At 34.7% G+C, this 17,266-nt stretch overlaps 1 protein-coding gene across 2 annotated transcripts in view; it reads left to right on the top strand.

The window, feature by feature from the left end:
• LOC115242063 overlaps positions 1-17,266 on the top strand; it is a 74,244-nt gene that overhangs the window by 23,970 nt on the left and 33,008 nt on the right. For both annotated transcript variants that reach the window (XM_029818094.1, XM_029818095.1), the window contains exons 3-4: positions 6,461-6,598; positions 12,587-12,701. In XM_029818094.1, the coding sequence (XP_029673954.1) occupies positions 6,461-6,598; positions 12,587-12,701 (253 nt within the window). The remainder of the gene's footprint in view (positions 1-6,460; positions 6,599-12,586; positions 12,702-17,266) is intronic.

Here is a 17,266-nt window from a genome sequence, read left to right as displayed (position 1 = left end):
ATTTCTATTTATTTTTTAAAATAATTTATAAATATACATTTATTTTTCAGTGGAACCAGAAGAATTTTCCAAGCTGTTGATAAGATTTTGACAAAGCCTGTGGCAACATGTTTATTGCAAACCAACATATTGTAATCAATTCTTGTTTCGATGCATCGCTTGAGTTAGATGAAGCATGTTTTAGTATCGTTAATGAATATAATGAATATAATCTGTTACATAGTATTTTTCCATCTGTCAGAATGCTATTTGGTATATATATTTGGCAAATGAAATTTAGTATTAAAACTGACATTATCGATAATTTTGTTCTATTTAGCATCGAGACAAGGATTGATTACAATATGTTGGTTTTGTTGTGCCTCTAGCCGCTAAGGAAGAGGTCTTTAGGGATTTATACGCCCAAAGGATTAGGATCCACGCTCGAAATAAGACACTCCCGAACGGGAGTACAAACGGGAGTACACTTTCACTTAATCGCGATTATAATAGTCGGGCGCGTTACGTACGGTATATCGATATAGTTGATATGAGCGAGCGAGTAGCGAGCGATGTTAATGAGCTATATTACTGAGCTAGCGTCGGTGCATCTCGCGCTCAATATATATTAATTAATTAGGTCGTTGATTAGGGAGGAGTGTGGTGTCCCTGACCGGAGCATGCCTCGTGCTCCGCTCGTCAGCTGTCATAGCACAAGCGTATAGTAATATTCTTTTTTTTTTAAAAAGAACGTAACATTTGTCACTTTTATAAAAATACTTGATTTGCTTAATCTGTCTCATAGATATGTAGAATACACATCATTTTTACTCTAATCGCTTGTGCTATGTACACCCGACTAATCTGTCTCGTGGATATGTAGAATACACACATCATAATTTATATTATAATTTATATATTATAACTCATAACTCATTTTAATTAAAATTTTTTTTCGCTTAAATATATTCCACTATTTTGATCATATTGCAATTTTTAATATTAGAAATAATAATAAATGAATTTTGTAACATAAATGTTTATTAATTAGCGCAATATCTTTATATCACTAATTTTGTAGAAAATTAAAACAACTATTTTGTAAAACAGTTTCTTAGTTTGAATATGACAATGTTTTTGCATTAAAATAATATCTCTGACTTGGATGTTTGCGGTTGCACGATCTCGTTTATTCGTGTTGTTTTGAACTAATTTGCTTTATAATGTTTTATTTCATGGACATTATGCCATTTCTTAACGATTGGAACCGATAGAAAACTCATTGCGGGACGAAGGTTGAGATCGAATGTCAGAACACACGAATTTTTGTCAGTGATTTTGCTGAAGATAGTCCAAACGAAGGATCGAAACATTTAAGATCATTAAAAAAGATTTCTGATCAAATTTTGGTGCGTCGATTCACTGCATTTGGCTCTTGTCAGCCCAGTTCTTATCCTCGTATTGTTATATTAAAAATTGTATGATAAATTGTAATGTGATTAAAATAGTTGAACATATTTAAGAGACAAAAATTTTTTATTAAAAAAACAAATGTAAGTATAAGATAACTTTTTAATTAGAGAAAAACTTGACGCTGCTAAACTGAACATATGCTAATCTAATTAACTAATCGTATTATTAATATTACTCGTATTATTTACATTTTGAATTTTTGCAGCGCCAAGTTTTTCTCTAATTAAAAAGTTACTTTATACTTAAATTTGTTTTTTTAATAAAAAAGTTTTTTTACTTAAATATGTTTCACTATTTTAATCACATTGCAATTTATGAGATACAATTTTTAATATTAAAAATAATACTAAATAAATTTTGTAACATAAATTTTTATTAGCTGACGCATTATTTTTATCATATATCTCACTATTTTTGTAAAAAATTAAAACAGCTATTATGTAAAACAGTTTTTTAGTTTAATTATGACAGTGTTTTTGTATTAAAATAACACTATTTTCTATAAGAATTTTTTACAACACATTGAAATAACACTATTTTGTATAAGAGTTTTTTTTTATAGTAAAAAGCGCTTGTGCGCGTGCACTTGGCGCTTTTCTTCACATTTTTTTAAAAAAGATAATTTTTTAGCAGTTATATTATTTTTTTATGTGTTATATACATGTTTTCCTACTATACACATGCTTACGAGCAGTCAGATAAAATAAATATATCTATTATATTCCTGAATTATAAAAAGCAACCCTTTTATTTCTTTGATTGATACAATATCTACTTGTACATTTCTTTAAAAAAAATTACTATAATTAAAATTAAGGTATATTACTATACGTTTGTGTTATTTTATAAATTGTCTGACTAATCCGTCTTGTATTTTGATTATACAGGGTGTCCCATTTTAAAAGTTCCACCCTCATAACATTTTAGGATCAACGTTTGAAGGAAAACGACTCGGATAAAAGTTGTAGGGAACAAAGGGGGCTATCTAATAATGACCTTGGATTTGACATTAAAGGTCATTTTCAAGGTCATTTGAAGGTCAACTTCCGTTTTTTAAACGGGAACCTCTTTAATGAAAAAAATACTTTATTATAGTGTTTTGAAAAGCTCTCGAAATAAGCTACAAGAATATGCAATAAAAAATAGAGGTTCCGGTTTAAAAAACGGAAGTTGACCTTCAAATGACCTTGAAAATGACCTTTAATGTCAAATTCAAGGTCATTATTAGATAGCCCCTTTTGTTCCCTACAACTTTTATCCAAGTCGTTTTCCTTCAAACGTTGATCCTGAAAAGTTATGAGGGTGGAACTTTTAAAATGGGACACTCTGTATATCAAAAGCGAAAGATGTAAAAAAAAATTCAGTGTATTCAAATGCATTTGTCAAAGGATTGTCATCATATAGTTATTTGTCATGCATTATATGCTTACATTATATAGTTACAGGTATAAGTAACATTGGTGAAACACAGTCTGTAAGATTAATGTGTATAAGTCTTATAAATTTCTATTTATATTTTATTTCTATTTCTATCTACCTTTTTTTAATAATTTATAAATTTTTATAGTAAATTTATAAATACATTTATTTTTCAATGGAACTAGAAAAACTTTTCAAGCTGTTAAGATTTTGACAAAGCCTACGGCAACATGTTTATTGCAAACCAACATATTGTAACCAATCCTTGTCTCGATGCTAAAAAGAACAAAATGATCAATAATATCAGTTTTAATAATAAATTTCAGCTGTCAAATAGATATACCAAATAGCATTCCGACAGATGGAAAAATATAATGTAACAGATCTATTATATTCATTAACGATACTGAAACGTGCTTCATCTATTTCAAGCAATGCATTAGCATTGAAACAAGAATTGACTACAATATGTTGATTTGCAATAAACATAATGCCACAGGCTTTTTAAAAATTTTATCAACAGCTTGAAAAATTCTTCTAGTTCCACTGAAAAATAAATGTATATTTATAAATTATTCATAAGACATGCATTAACCTTTACACAGACTGCGTTTTACCAATGTTATTTATACTTATCTGTAGTTATATATGATGCATGACGAATAATTATATGATAACACTTCTTTGACAAATACATTCAAATATACTAGATTCTTGTGTGTGTATGTCTGCCCAGTCAGCCACGTCTGTTCTAACAGATATTGCCAAGTACTTGGTACAAATTATTGTCAGCAAAAAGGCTACAAATTTGGTACAAGAGTTGTTGTTACCGATTAAGCTGGCAGATTGCCGGCAAGAACCAAGCAAAGCTTGCTAACATAACTAGACAGCAAATTGGCGGCAGAAACCGAGCAAAGTTTGCTCACATGACTGACATCAGGTTGTCAGCAAAAACTGAGCAAGATCTGGAGTGCGCAATCTGATGGCAAATTGGCAGCAAAAAACGTTATAGTAAACATATTATAGAATACACACATCTCTTTCTTATAAACATATGTATTGCGATGTTTTGTTCTGTTTTTACACATAGCATAAATTACTTTTGTAATGTTTTATTTTTCTCTAATATGAATGAGATATACCTGATCCAACTACAATTGATCCAAATACATTGCCATTGTTGCATGTGTGTCGTGTACGTGTATATATACGTAGCATAGTACCACTATATTCTATTGCATGTGTTGTGTACATATATAGCGGTAAAGAGGATAATGACGGCGACGGTGATGATGATGACGGTGATGATGATGACGGTGATGTTTCTTAAATGAAATTTTCCACATTTCGACTTTGCTTCGTAATATCTCTGCTTTATAGAACATGTAGAGCGAAAATAAAGACACTTTCCTGATATAAATCAAACCCAAGCTATCGATTAAGCCTATCAAGAATTCGATCGGTTCAGCCGTTATTCAGATCTAATAATCTAAAATACTCTCAACTATCCGACTTGCATATAGATACCCGGGGTGCCTTGCTGTTGCTGCGCGCGATCTTTACTTCGCGTGACTTGGCGCGAGACGCTACCATGTCTCTTGATTTTCGTATCAGAGCCTTTCTGTTTTGTTATTAATTATAATCGTTTAAAAAATTACCTTTTTGAGCCGATAGAAAAAGCTCTTCATATTGAAGTTTCACGATGGACTCTGGAATGAATTGCTTCGTTGATTGCACAATACACATCTACATTCCTTAAATTTTTTAAATTTATTGAGGATGACCCGAGATATTTAAATAAAAAATGGAACCAGAATCTTTAAATAAAATTGGTAAAGGTCTAGAAAAAGGGCAACCTCACCAATGACCTTGACCTTGAAATATGTTGTCAAGGTCAATGTTCTGAGTAACCTTCGGAATGTTTTAGCCGGCGGTTGTTGTTCCTTAAAAAGTTATCAACAAATTAAGTTAACAATATAAACATGTGTTTAACTGCATACTTCAAACTTTACCTAGTATAAATACCATATTATTTGCATATTTGCATATTTATGTAAATGCCTGGTCGGGGGAGAGACTCCATTTCTCCTCGTGCATCCCCACCCTGTTAAAGCAAAGCATACTACCTATTTGACTGTGACACAGTGGATTCCACTGTATGGCCTACCCACACAACAATTGGTTTGGGTTAGGTTATATCTTCCGGAAATGGAGCCCCCCGCAGGGGGGCGGCGAAACCTACTGTGTCCATGCATATACTTTACAACGCAAAGCAAGGTCCACTCTACAATTGTATGGATGGAAAAGTGTATGCATGGATGCAGTGGGTTTCGCCCTCCCTGCGAGGGGGCTCCACTACCAAAAAACTAGACACACAGGTTTGGATTGAATCTTGCTTCGCGTAGAAAGTTGTAAACCCATGTGAAACCTTGCTTCGCATAAGTGTAAATTCATGGAAAACCATTGAACTTATTTCATACATAACTTTTTAAGGAACAACGACCGCCGGCTGAAACATTCTGAAGGTTACTCAGGACATTGATCTTGACAACATATGTCAAGATCAAGGTCATTGGTGGGGTTGCCCTTTTTCTGGACCTTTACTATACAATCATAATCATTAAAAAGTTTTGTAAAAAACATTTTTGCGTCTTTTATCTAGGACTTGGCTCTTATTGCTCATTTTATTGGTTATTTATATTTTAATATTTAGTCTTTTCCATTTTTATTAACTTTAAATGTATTAATATAATATTGCCTTATTGTGCTATTTAAAATTTTTAATTAACTAATAAAGGCTCCAATGAATATATCATAAGAAGGAGATAAAAGACAATTAAGAGCCAGCGCGGTAATTTGTGCGCACATGTTTTATTACAATCAAATTACATTGATATTTTGATTACGTAATAGACGAAATCAGAAAAAGCGTTTCGGTCCCTTTTTTGGACCATCCTCAGCATAATTACAAAGTATATGGAATCGGACAGTCTCTTTCTGTCTCGAAATTATATTACATAACACACACATTTACCATTCTAACAACGTGGATGACTCACTCTTGTTCTGCGTATTGTTACTGTCACATTTTTGATATAATATATTCCATATACTTTGTAATTGCGCTGAGGATGGTCCAAAAAAAGGAAACGAAACGTACGCTTTTTGTGATTTTGTCTATCACGTAGTCAAAATATCAATCTAATTTGATTGTAATAAAACATGTGCACACAAATTACCGCGCTGGCTCTTGATTGTCTTTTATCTCCTTCGTATTATTAAGATTTTTAGCTATCCTTATGAAGAGGATAAAGCGATTGATTGTTCGAACTCTTCAAAAATTAGTCGATCAAAAATAAACGGAGTGCAAAATTCTGCATAATGAATATTTCGTGTGTGCGTGTGTGTGCGTGCCTGCGTGCGTGCGTGCGTGTGTGTGTGTGTGTGTGTGTGCGCGCGTGTGTATGTGTTTTTTTTTATATGAAACATTTAACATTTACATAACATAAAATAATCTAGTTTTATAAAGTAGTTTAATTTATATTCCACAACTGTATTTCGGTAACAAACATATTAAAAATCTTTTTAGCGGCAAACGTGAACGAGTCCTGTTTCTTTCACGAGCAATGCGAAGCACGAGTAAGCGAAACGGAATGCCGCGATGGTCGATGCATCTGCCTTTTCGAGAAGATTCCGATGATACAACCTGACGGTATAATTTGCGTCGGTAAGGAATAGAATTTTTAAGAAACAGAATACAATAACTTTAATTAAAATCCTGTCATAATGCCCACATATTCTAACATGGCTCGGCAGGAACCAAAAGTATAAGATTAATAAAACTCTGGCTTGTTTTATTTCAATGTCTTTCAGAGATAGCAAAGATATCTTTTTTACATAAAAGATAAAAATAAGAAAAAATATGAAGTAACGTTGCAGTTTGCTGCCATTAGTATACATTAAATACACCAACATAAATGATCGAAGAATATAAGTATGTGTACTTACTCTTAACTCAACTAATTTTGTTAAAAATAAATATATTTCTATTTTGTGTTTATTTTCTAAAGATTAAATAAAAGGGAAAAAGATTTAGAAATCACAAATTTATTTTTTTTTAATTACTAATAAAAAAGATGTTGAAAATTTTTAAACGGGAAGCGATTATATTTTACGAATGACAGGACTGAGATTTCGCACGTTCAGGTACGGCGAAATAACAAATGAGAAAAAGAGCGCTTCATTCATAGAGCACTTTTTTCACTTGTTATTTTGCCGTGCCTGAGCGCGCGAAATCTCAGCCCTGTCATTCGTAAAATATAATCGCTTCCCGTTTAAGAACTATTATAGCCTCGACATTTTTGTATTAGGATTTTCGTCTTGAAATGTTCTAAGGAATCTGCCATTAAGAGGAAGTCCGGTAATTTTAGGACACCCTGTATATTCTGTATATACATTCTCTTTATATGTATATACCATATATGTACATATCATGTACATCCTCATATAGCACAGAAAGATCGCAGATATATCGCAGAATAATTTCATTGAATGATTGTAAATTTGTTGCGAACTATTGCTATAAGATTGCGGCAACATTAAGATGTCTGCCTTTAAAAAGATGCAAGAAAACGTTGTAGCAACATTAGGATGCAATATATTTTTAATAATGCAATTAAATAAATAATAAAATAATTAAATTTAAATAATTTTAATTCGTGAAATTCAAATTTTTAATCATGTGGATATGAGAGACAGAAATGTTATGTATAACAAAATATATACATATTATGTATGTGCAATGTATGTATTTAAAGATTGCATAATGTATGTATATATGATGTATAGCAATGCATATACATATTACGTACAACAAAGTATATACAAATTATATACGTGCAATTTATGTATTTAGAGATTGCATAATCATTTAAATGATCTTCAATAATGATGGGCCCTATTAGACGATTACCGATTATACCGCACCAGATATTCACTGAAAATCGATTTTGAAATTGTGTTTTAGTAATAGCATGAGGATTTTCTTCTCGTGGTGACCAAACGTGTGAGTTTCTATTATTTGTAATGCCGTCGGTAAAGCTTCGTCGGTAAATAAAATTTTTGTATGTATTTGCCGATTTCTTAAAAGCCAGTGACAAAAATTGACACGTGCAGGATAATCATTTGGTTGAAGAGCTTGAACATTCATAAAATGAAATGGGTATAAATCATAATCACGCAGTATTTTCCAAATTGTCGTTTTAGAGACGTTAGTTTGCGCCGAAAGTCTTCTGATACTAATAGTAGGAGTTCTGTCCACCGTTGCTAGTATCGCATCCTCGACTTGACGATGTCGCCTTAATGGTCTCTCAAGATTTTTATTTGGGACCTTACCAGTAAATTTAATGCTTCGGTGGACATTGCTAAAAACTCTTCGATCTGGTACTCTGCGATTAGGAAACCGTCGGTGATATTCTGTTACTGCTGCACGTGCGTTACCATTACAGAAACCATAAATAAAATGAATATCGGCATATTCTTCATTGGAAAATGTACTCATGATTGGTAGGTAAGAGAAATTTCTAAGCTATGTTTATGCGATGTTTTCACTTAAAACGACAGTCAATTTATTAATATTATCTTGTGTGGCAAGTGTGGAAAACAATGAGTTATGTCTGAAGTTGCCGCATTCGCTTCAGCTCATGCGGCAACTTCATGCGCAACGTAGTTCTTCCGCACATGCCATACATACAATATTTTTTGTAATGCCTGTTATTTCCGCACTACTAGTGCGGTAAGATAAGTCATAAAGGTGATTTTTCGCATTAGTGTGAGAAATAACTACTTTTGCATTTTTTCGCTATTACTTCGAAACAAGCGACTTTAGGGCATATGTGTATTAAGACTTTTTGATTTAGAATGACACAAAGAATACACAGTTTCAGTGTGGACATCACGTTGCGGGACACCCTGTATATGATGTACAGCAATGTATATACATATCACGTACAACAAAGTATATATCATACAAATTATGTATTTACATTTCACATACAATTTATATATATGTACTATATGTACATATAAAATTCATCAATAAATATATATATTATACATGTTTTACATCCTCTGGATACCCTCTGGATGTTCTCGGGATGTCCTCGGATTTCTTCTGGATATATGTATTGCTAGGACATATATATTGTAATGTGCATCCAAATCATGTATATGAGATGTATGAACATTTTACATGCAAAATATTATTTTCATGTCATGGAAATAAGATGTATATTCATCGTATGTCCAATATTATATGAGAATTATTAAAAAAATAATATAATTTATTTTGATATTTTGTGTATATAGGGGAAAGTAGGGTAAAACCGGGTACCTTCTTGGATTTGTCTTCCTACAAAAAATCTGAGAGTAAAAAAAATTTTGCCGACCGTTAGTAGTCTTTAGTGAACCTTAAACTATGAGAAAATAAGCGTAGTCGCTGAAAAAAAAATTTTGGTTATCAAGAATAATAAGATTTTGTGGAGAAGTCAAAGTACCCGGTTTTGTCCTACCGGTAGAGTCAAACCGGGTATCCATTTGAAAATATGCAAAACATTGTGTAATTACAAATCACAAATAAAGATATCCTCTTATTCGACATTGCTGGAGGACTTCCTTATTTAACTTTTTAACTTTAGGGGTCTCAAAAAGCTTTTTTAGTGGTTTCTTTTTCTGAGCGTTAGTTTTCGTTTCCAACTGCTTTTTGTAAGGACACAAAGTCAGGATAACAGTTCTTCCTCTTTTCATTATATGAGATATGTAAGTACCCGGTTTTGCCCCAACACAAGAAAAGTAACAAATACAGCGGTTGTATATTCCGACGTACAAAGTGCCGATCAAAACTAATATGATATATTTTCTAATATGTACAGAATGCAATGCTGCACTTACCAAAACAGATGCTTTATATAGAAAAAGTGCACGACAACTCGATTCTTGCCTCGATATCGATCTTTTTGAGCTAAAAACTTTGAACTTCTATTTAAAAAAAAATATTGTGTGCATAGAGGCACGGTTTGTTTTAAAATAATGATGGCGCCAATCTACAACTAATAACACAAGTTAGTCATAGATAGCAGCATTAATTACGAAAAAACAGGAGTACCCGGTTTGACCCGCCTACCCGGTTTTTTTTTTACTGGTGCGGGAGGTGAAAATCCATTATGGATATACCGGGGACGGCCCCGGGTTATGTCCGACCCTCACGGACTAAAAACACCCCTCTTCATGCAGTCTTTACAGCCTGCAGGACCTATCGACGAACTCATGGGATATGTTTGCACATTACAACCATGAGTCCGTCAGTCACAATGTGCGTTGCCGCACCCTACCCGTTGCCCCTTAGTGGGGCCCGTCACCTACCCTGGATAGAGAGGAGGGAACGGAGAAGCCTAGGCTACCTCCATCCCCTCCTCCCCACCCCTGTCAGCTCCCACGTTGTCCGCAGGAGTTGCCCCCCTTTTTCCCGAATGATCGCCCCTGTGGGCTGACCTTCCGGTTTCTCTTTGTCGGCTCTTCTCCCCCTTCTCTTCGAAGGAGGAGGAGAGCATCCCTTGCTCCCGATCCGATGCCCGGCCGAGCGCCCGGTGTCCGCACAAACGGGACACCGGGGCTCGGCCGTGCAGCGGGCCGCTATATGACCTAGTCCTCCGCATCTATAGCAGAGGGCAGATCGGTCTTCCTTCAGTGCACCCCTGCCTCAGGTGGCCAAATTCAAGGCATCGGTAGCACTGGGTGGAGCGGGCTTTGAGTAAGTCCACTCCCACCATAGTCCAACCCACTCTAATCTTCCCGGCGATGGTGGCCTTTCTGGCTATCCCGACGGGACACCTAACCCAACAGGCCCCCATCCCCGAGGGGGACCTCCAGATCTCTCCGATCCGGATGTCCCCCCCCCCCGGGGTATCCGCCCAATGCGGCTAAGGCCGCCACTACCTCCCCTGGAGCGATTGACCCATCGATACCGCGCAGACGTAATTCCGCACATCTCGCGGGACGCGTGACTTTAACCCCTTTGTCCTTGAGGACTCCCGAAAGAAGGCCGGCCAATTGGTCAGCCTTCTGTACCCTGTCCTTGCCAGAGATCTCAATCAGGGCGGCCACCCCCTCGGGCCACCCTTATACGAGACTCACCTATCTTGAGGGTTGCTAGGTCCATTCCTTGATGTCCCTCCTTTATGGCCTCCCGATGCGATATACCAGCCCCCAGACAACATTACTGCCGCCGTCCCAGGAACACGGGGAGCCGGTTTCTTCTTCCTCTTCTTGCGCGCTGTCCTCTTCTTCTTCAGTTTCCGCACCTTTTCAGGCGCGGTTTTCATCCCTGTGTCTCCTTCCCCGTCTCCGGTGTGGAGTCCGGTGCTGGCAGCGCGCATGCAGCTCGGCGCTTCTTCCCAACAACCGTAGCTCAGGTCTCCCCCGCCGCAGCGGGGCAGGAGGGTTCGGCCTGCTGGTGCTCCCCGGTTGGGGCCTCGAGAGGAGGGGGGACCGCAATCTTACCCCTCTCTGCTTTGGCCCCAGCGGCCGGAGCCTCAGGGTCTCTGGGGGCAATCTTTAAAGCTGGGCCCCGCAGGCCCATCCTTCTCTTGGACTGGCGGATATAATGATCCACCGCCAGTTCCTGGAATCTCGCCGACGGAGTCAAAACTGGGGGAGACTTCCGTTTCGGCTTCTTCCTCTTCTTGCTGGAATCCAGGAGTGGGGAGAGTGTCTCCCGTATCCGGGTCTCCAGTCGGGCCTCCATAGCCTCAAAATTCCTCCATATGTCCAGTTGTTCTTGACCGGTGAAGTCCCTGTGAAAGAGATCCTCGGCAGAACCAACCGACCCCCCCGGAAGCCTACCCGGTTTTACCCTACATATATAACATAAAATATATAATATCTTGTAACCGACAAATAAGTGACCAAACGAAAGGTGGAGGTAGATTGGGCCAAACTGAGTCGAAAAGTTCTAAACTATTTTTTTTATAACGCTTAATAAAGGAATTATTATTGAGTAAAGTCTGGCCAATCAGCGCCGACCTTTAGCCGGGCGCATGTCGGTGAGCCGCGCGCCTGGTAGTTGCGGCAGCGCACACTTCACGGCGCGCGGCTCTCCGACGTGCGCCTGGCTAAAGGTTGGCGCTGATTGGCCAGAATTTACTCAATAATAATTTCTTTATTAAGCGTTATAAAAAAAATAGTTTAGTAAGCGTTATAAAAAAAAAAGTAGTTCCGGACTTTTCGACTCAGTTTGACCCAATCTACCTCCACCTTTCGTTTGGTCACTTATTTGTCGGGCACCCTGTATAATATTTTTTAATCACCAATATGTTTATCACTTATCACAAATGTTTATCGCAAATGCCTAAAAAGTTGTGAATACTATTACAATAAATATCCTTTGTGTATGTATGTATATATATATGTATAAATAATTAAGAATTGCTAACCATTTTTTTAATTATTCCAATCGAATTAATTGCTGATTTGTACTTTATACTTATATTTAATGCATTTTTTTTAATTTAATGATTGTTTCTTGTTTTATCATAACAATAATAACAGAGATACTACCGATTTAGCTTTTAATCCTCTTAGGATACACACGCATATGCACATAAATTTTAATTTACAAACTTCTAGTCTTTTTCATGCAAATAAACCACTTTATTTTCAGCCGAAGTTAAAGAACCAACCAGCATTCGATACATTGATCCGGCGATGATCGGCGTTCTCGTTGGCATGGCACTGATGTTTATCATCATTTGCGTCGTTCTTAGACTCTTCAGCAAGTAAGCAAAACAATTCGATTGGATATTAAACATAATTATCGTGTGCATTAAGTGCAGTCGCTATCTTAATAAATGCGTAATAAATGAAGCATACACACAGAAAAATATTATTCTATTGCTAAGTAAAATGATTACTCAGTTTACTTTACTTCTTTTAAGTAACAGTTATCTTTAACAAAGAATGTTTTCTTAATAGTAGTCTTAAAATAGACTTGTCACAAATTTTAGAAATACTCATTATCATGTACTCAAAAAAAGTAAATATTTTCTTTTGAAGAATATTATAAAATTTTATCGAAGAAAAGTCAGATATGGTTAATTTAATGTAAGAAAATTTATTAGATCAGAAAAATTTAATGTATTTCTTTCAATTATATAATTTAATATTCTTGATTGAAGTATTAAATTTATTAGGATTCAGAATATATTTTGAATAAATTTGATGCTTATGATAAACTTATGATAGATTTGCGGATATATGAACTTATGAAATACTTGAAACAAGTAATATTTACTTGTATATAGTATGTATTTTTCTGTGTGTATAAATATATAAATATATTATAATATAAAAATAAAGCTTTATTATAATATAAAGCATATAAATATATTATAATACAGCACACCATGTACCGTTTATATGGTTTCTTTTGTTTAGAATTGAACTTCTTGTACTTTTCGATTTTTCCTCTCTTTTTCTCTCCAACTTACATACATATATAATTTCAGTTTTAGTTCATCTAAAAAGAACAAATCTATAAACATATTCTAGTGAATCCCTCCTCTTTTATAAGAACTATAAATGATTAAATCGTCAAATTTACATGTACAAAAAATAGAATAAAATAAAATAGAAATAAAATTGGAAATCTAATTTATCTAATGTAGATATGTATTTAATTGAGATGTTTGTGACTTTATTTTTTAAAAATTGCAATGTTGATATGGAATATACGATAAACGCTATAAAATGTTTTATAGAACATTTTGCATTCTAAAATTTTTCAAAATATAGTTATTGTATGCCATTATGCATTGCTGCTGGAAATAAAGCGGCATATTATTTTATTTACTATAACTTATCATAGGATAATGGATTTGTGTGGACTTTAACATTTCTAAATTAACCTTGCTTTTACGTACATTGTTGTACGATTATTTATACGAGTATACTGATAGTATATTTTCAGAATTTTTTCCTTTATTTTCTATACATGTGTCTTTATCTCCTAATTTTTAAAACACAAATACATACACATATATATGTATACAGTGAGAGTTAAAAGTGAGTATATACTTCTCTTGCAAAAATGAAGTTTATTTGATAATTTTTATACACATACATAACATAAATTATAGGATAAAAAAATTTAAAGAATGCAAGTTTAATATTAGATTATACAAAATTATTCAAATTATAGAGTTAATGTACAATGTAGAATTGTCCAATGTTTTTAGAAAGAACGAATCAAAAATGTATATCCGTAAAAATAACACAGTTCAACAAAAAAAAAACACCGAAACGGAACTAGTCGTTTCTTATAGGTTTTTAGACGCTGAACACGAATCCGGTATCGAAATAGCTCCATCACGTCAGAATTTTGAAAAATTTGCAGTTAAAGTTGCGAAAAAGGGCTATTTTCACGAACTTTGTCATATAATAGCTACAATATGCTAGAGAAGTTTTATTACAATCAAAATAAAGTATGTTGTTAGGACTTTCAACCCTCAAAAGGAATTTTTGGTGTCGGTTATGGTTAATAAGATATCCATGGTTAAATACGGGGTGTATTGCAGAAGTTAGCTGTGACTTAGGTCATTGACGATTTACCAAATAGCTTTCAATTATATTTAAACTTAAGAGTTTTTTAGATCGCTGAATATGAATCCAATGTCAAAATTGTCAAATTCAAAATGGTGGACTCAATATGGCGGATGTCAAAACTTAAAAACATGTTTACATTGCAATTATAAACATTTGAGTGTTCTATAGTGTTATAATCTTTGATTTATCTAATCAATTTTATTTTTAAAAGATATATAAGTATTTATATAAGTACATTTACTCTAAGTGTACATATATATATATCATATAGTTATATTATACGTGTAAAAACTATCATATATGTATATACTGTCGAACTGTTAAGTTTCGAGACTCGCTTCGCATTTCCGAACGTTTGATCCGTTTGTGCTGCCACTTTAGGGGTTATTCACAATTCAATACACAACACGTGGTGCAAGTTTTAAATTATTTGATTCAATAGTTAATGAGATATGGTCACGCAAAGTTGTATTACAAAATTTTGTTTAAGTATCAGTGTAATGGAAAGAACACTTGACAACGCGCCAACATTAAATTCTGCGTTAACTTAGTGAAGTCTCCAACAGAAACGTTACAAATGATTCAACAAACCTAGTCCTCTGAAGCAAGCCCTTTCAAAATTTGATTCCCGTTTTTTTATGTCACTAGAACAACACAAATGCGCGCTGTGCGCGCGCTTTTATTTATGGACATTTTCCAATTTATTTAACTTTTCTTTCCTAACTTTAACTTTTTCTGTCACAAATTGTCAAACTGTCAAAATTCTCATGATTTGACAGTTGCAAATAACACGAATAAAGCAAGTCGCAGCGCACAAGCGAGATAGCCAATCAGCATCGCGGAAAAGCAACAACAATAAACTTCGATATATGCGAGTATCGACTTTACATGCCTTTTTTATATAGGGACTAGCACGCAGCGCGCGCTACGCGCGCGCCTTCCATATCCATTACCAATACACTTTTATTCTTTTTCCATTAAACATTTTTTATGATATATACACAAAATCATATACGTCACAGAATAAACCAATATAACTGCCTAATATCATAAATATTATTACCTAATATCATATTCTTCCTCCTTCTTTTTTCCTCCGGACTCTCTTTCTCTTTCTCTTTCCCATCTCCCTCTCTCACTCTCTCTCTTGCAGAAGTTAGCTGTGACTTAGGTCATTGACGATTTACCAAATAGCTTTCAATTATATTTAAACTTAAGAGTTTTTTAGATCGCTGAATATGAATCCAATGTCAAAATTGTCAAATTCAAAATGGTGGACTCAATATGGCGGATGTCAAAACTTAAAAACATGTTTACATTGCAATTATAAACATTTGAGTGTTCTATAGTGTTATAATCTTCGAGACTCGCTTCGCATTTCCGAACGTTTGATCCGTTTGTGCTGCCACTTTAGGGGTTATTCACAATTCAATACACAACACGTGGTGCAAGTTTTAAATTATTTGATTCAATAGTTAATGAGATATGGTCACGCAAAGTTGTATTACAAAATTTTGTTTAAGTATCAGTGTAATGGAAAGAACACTTGACAACGCGCCAACATTAAATTCTGCGTTAACTTAGTGAAGTCTCCAACAGAAACGTTACAAATGATTCAACAAACCTAGTCCTCTGAAGCAAGCCCTTTCAAAATTTGATTCCCGTTTTTTTATGTCACTAGAACAACACAAATGCGCGCTGTGCGCGCGCTTTTATTTATGGACATTTTCCAATTTATTTAACTTTTCTTTCCTAACTTTAACTTTTTCTGTCACAAATTGTCAAACTGTCAAAATTCTCATGATTTGACAGTTGCAAATAACACGAATAAAGCAAGTCGCAGCGCACAAGCGAGATAGCCAATCAGCATCGCGGAAAAGCAACAACAATAAACTTCGATATATGCGAGTATCGACTTTACATGCCTTTTTTATATAGGGACTAGCACGCAGCGCGCGCTACGCGCGCGCCTTCCATATCCATTACCAATACACTTTTATTCTTTTTCCATTAAACATTTTTTATGATATATACACAAAATCATATACGTCACAGAATAAACCAATATAACTGCCTAATATCATAAATATTATTAAACATTATATTTAATTCAACAATATATATTTATTTATATTATTACCTGATATTATATTTCTTTCTCCTTTCTCGTTTTTTTCTTCTGTCTATCTCTTTCTCCATATCTTTTGCTGATTCTTCCTCTTCTTTAATTTTAAATAAAACTTCTTTCTTTCTCTTTCTCTCTCTCTCTCTCTCTCGAAAAAGCATCTAGAGAGTATATATAGAAGCGCGTGCTTTTCTCTCGTTCTCTTTTCCGGTGTACTACCCTAGAGTACAGAAGTGTGTGCAATAATGTATTTTTATAAACGAATATCGTCAGTTTACTCTCCAAACTCTCTTAATATCCTGTTCTCATTTTACGTATTTCGCAACAGGTTATGGGCCCAGTCACCCTAATCGCGAAAATTGTTTAAAAAGGAGAGTTTGTTGTGAGAGTCGTGTTGCGAAAAATTATTTTTTGTGTGTGTAACAAACCGAGACGGTGAAAAATGTCGGACGAGATGTCTGCAAGACACATCACCAAATTCGACGGTACAAACTTTCAAGCCTGGAAATTCCAGATGAACTCGATATTCATCGCGCATGGTATTCACGATATCGTGTCGGGTGCGCGAGTGATGCCGGAAGACGACACGACAGCCCTAGCAAAAATGTGGATCAA

Source organism: Formica exsecta, unplaced genomic scaffold (genome assembly GCF_003651465.1).
Source record: "Formica exsecta isolate Colony F162 unplaced genomic scaffold, ASM365146v1 scaffold56, whole genome shotgun sequence".
NCBI lineage: Eukaryota > Metazoa > Arthropoda > Insecta > Hymenoptera > Formicidae > Formica > Formica exsecta.
This window is presented reverse-complemented; position numbering and strand designations above follow the sequence as displayed.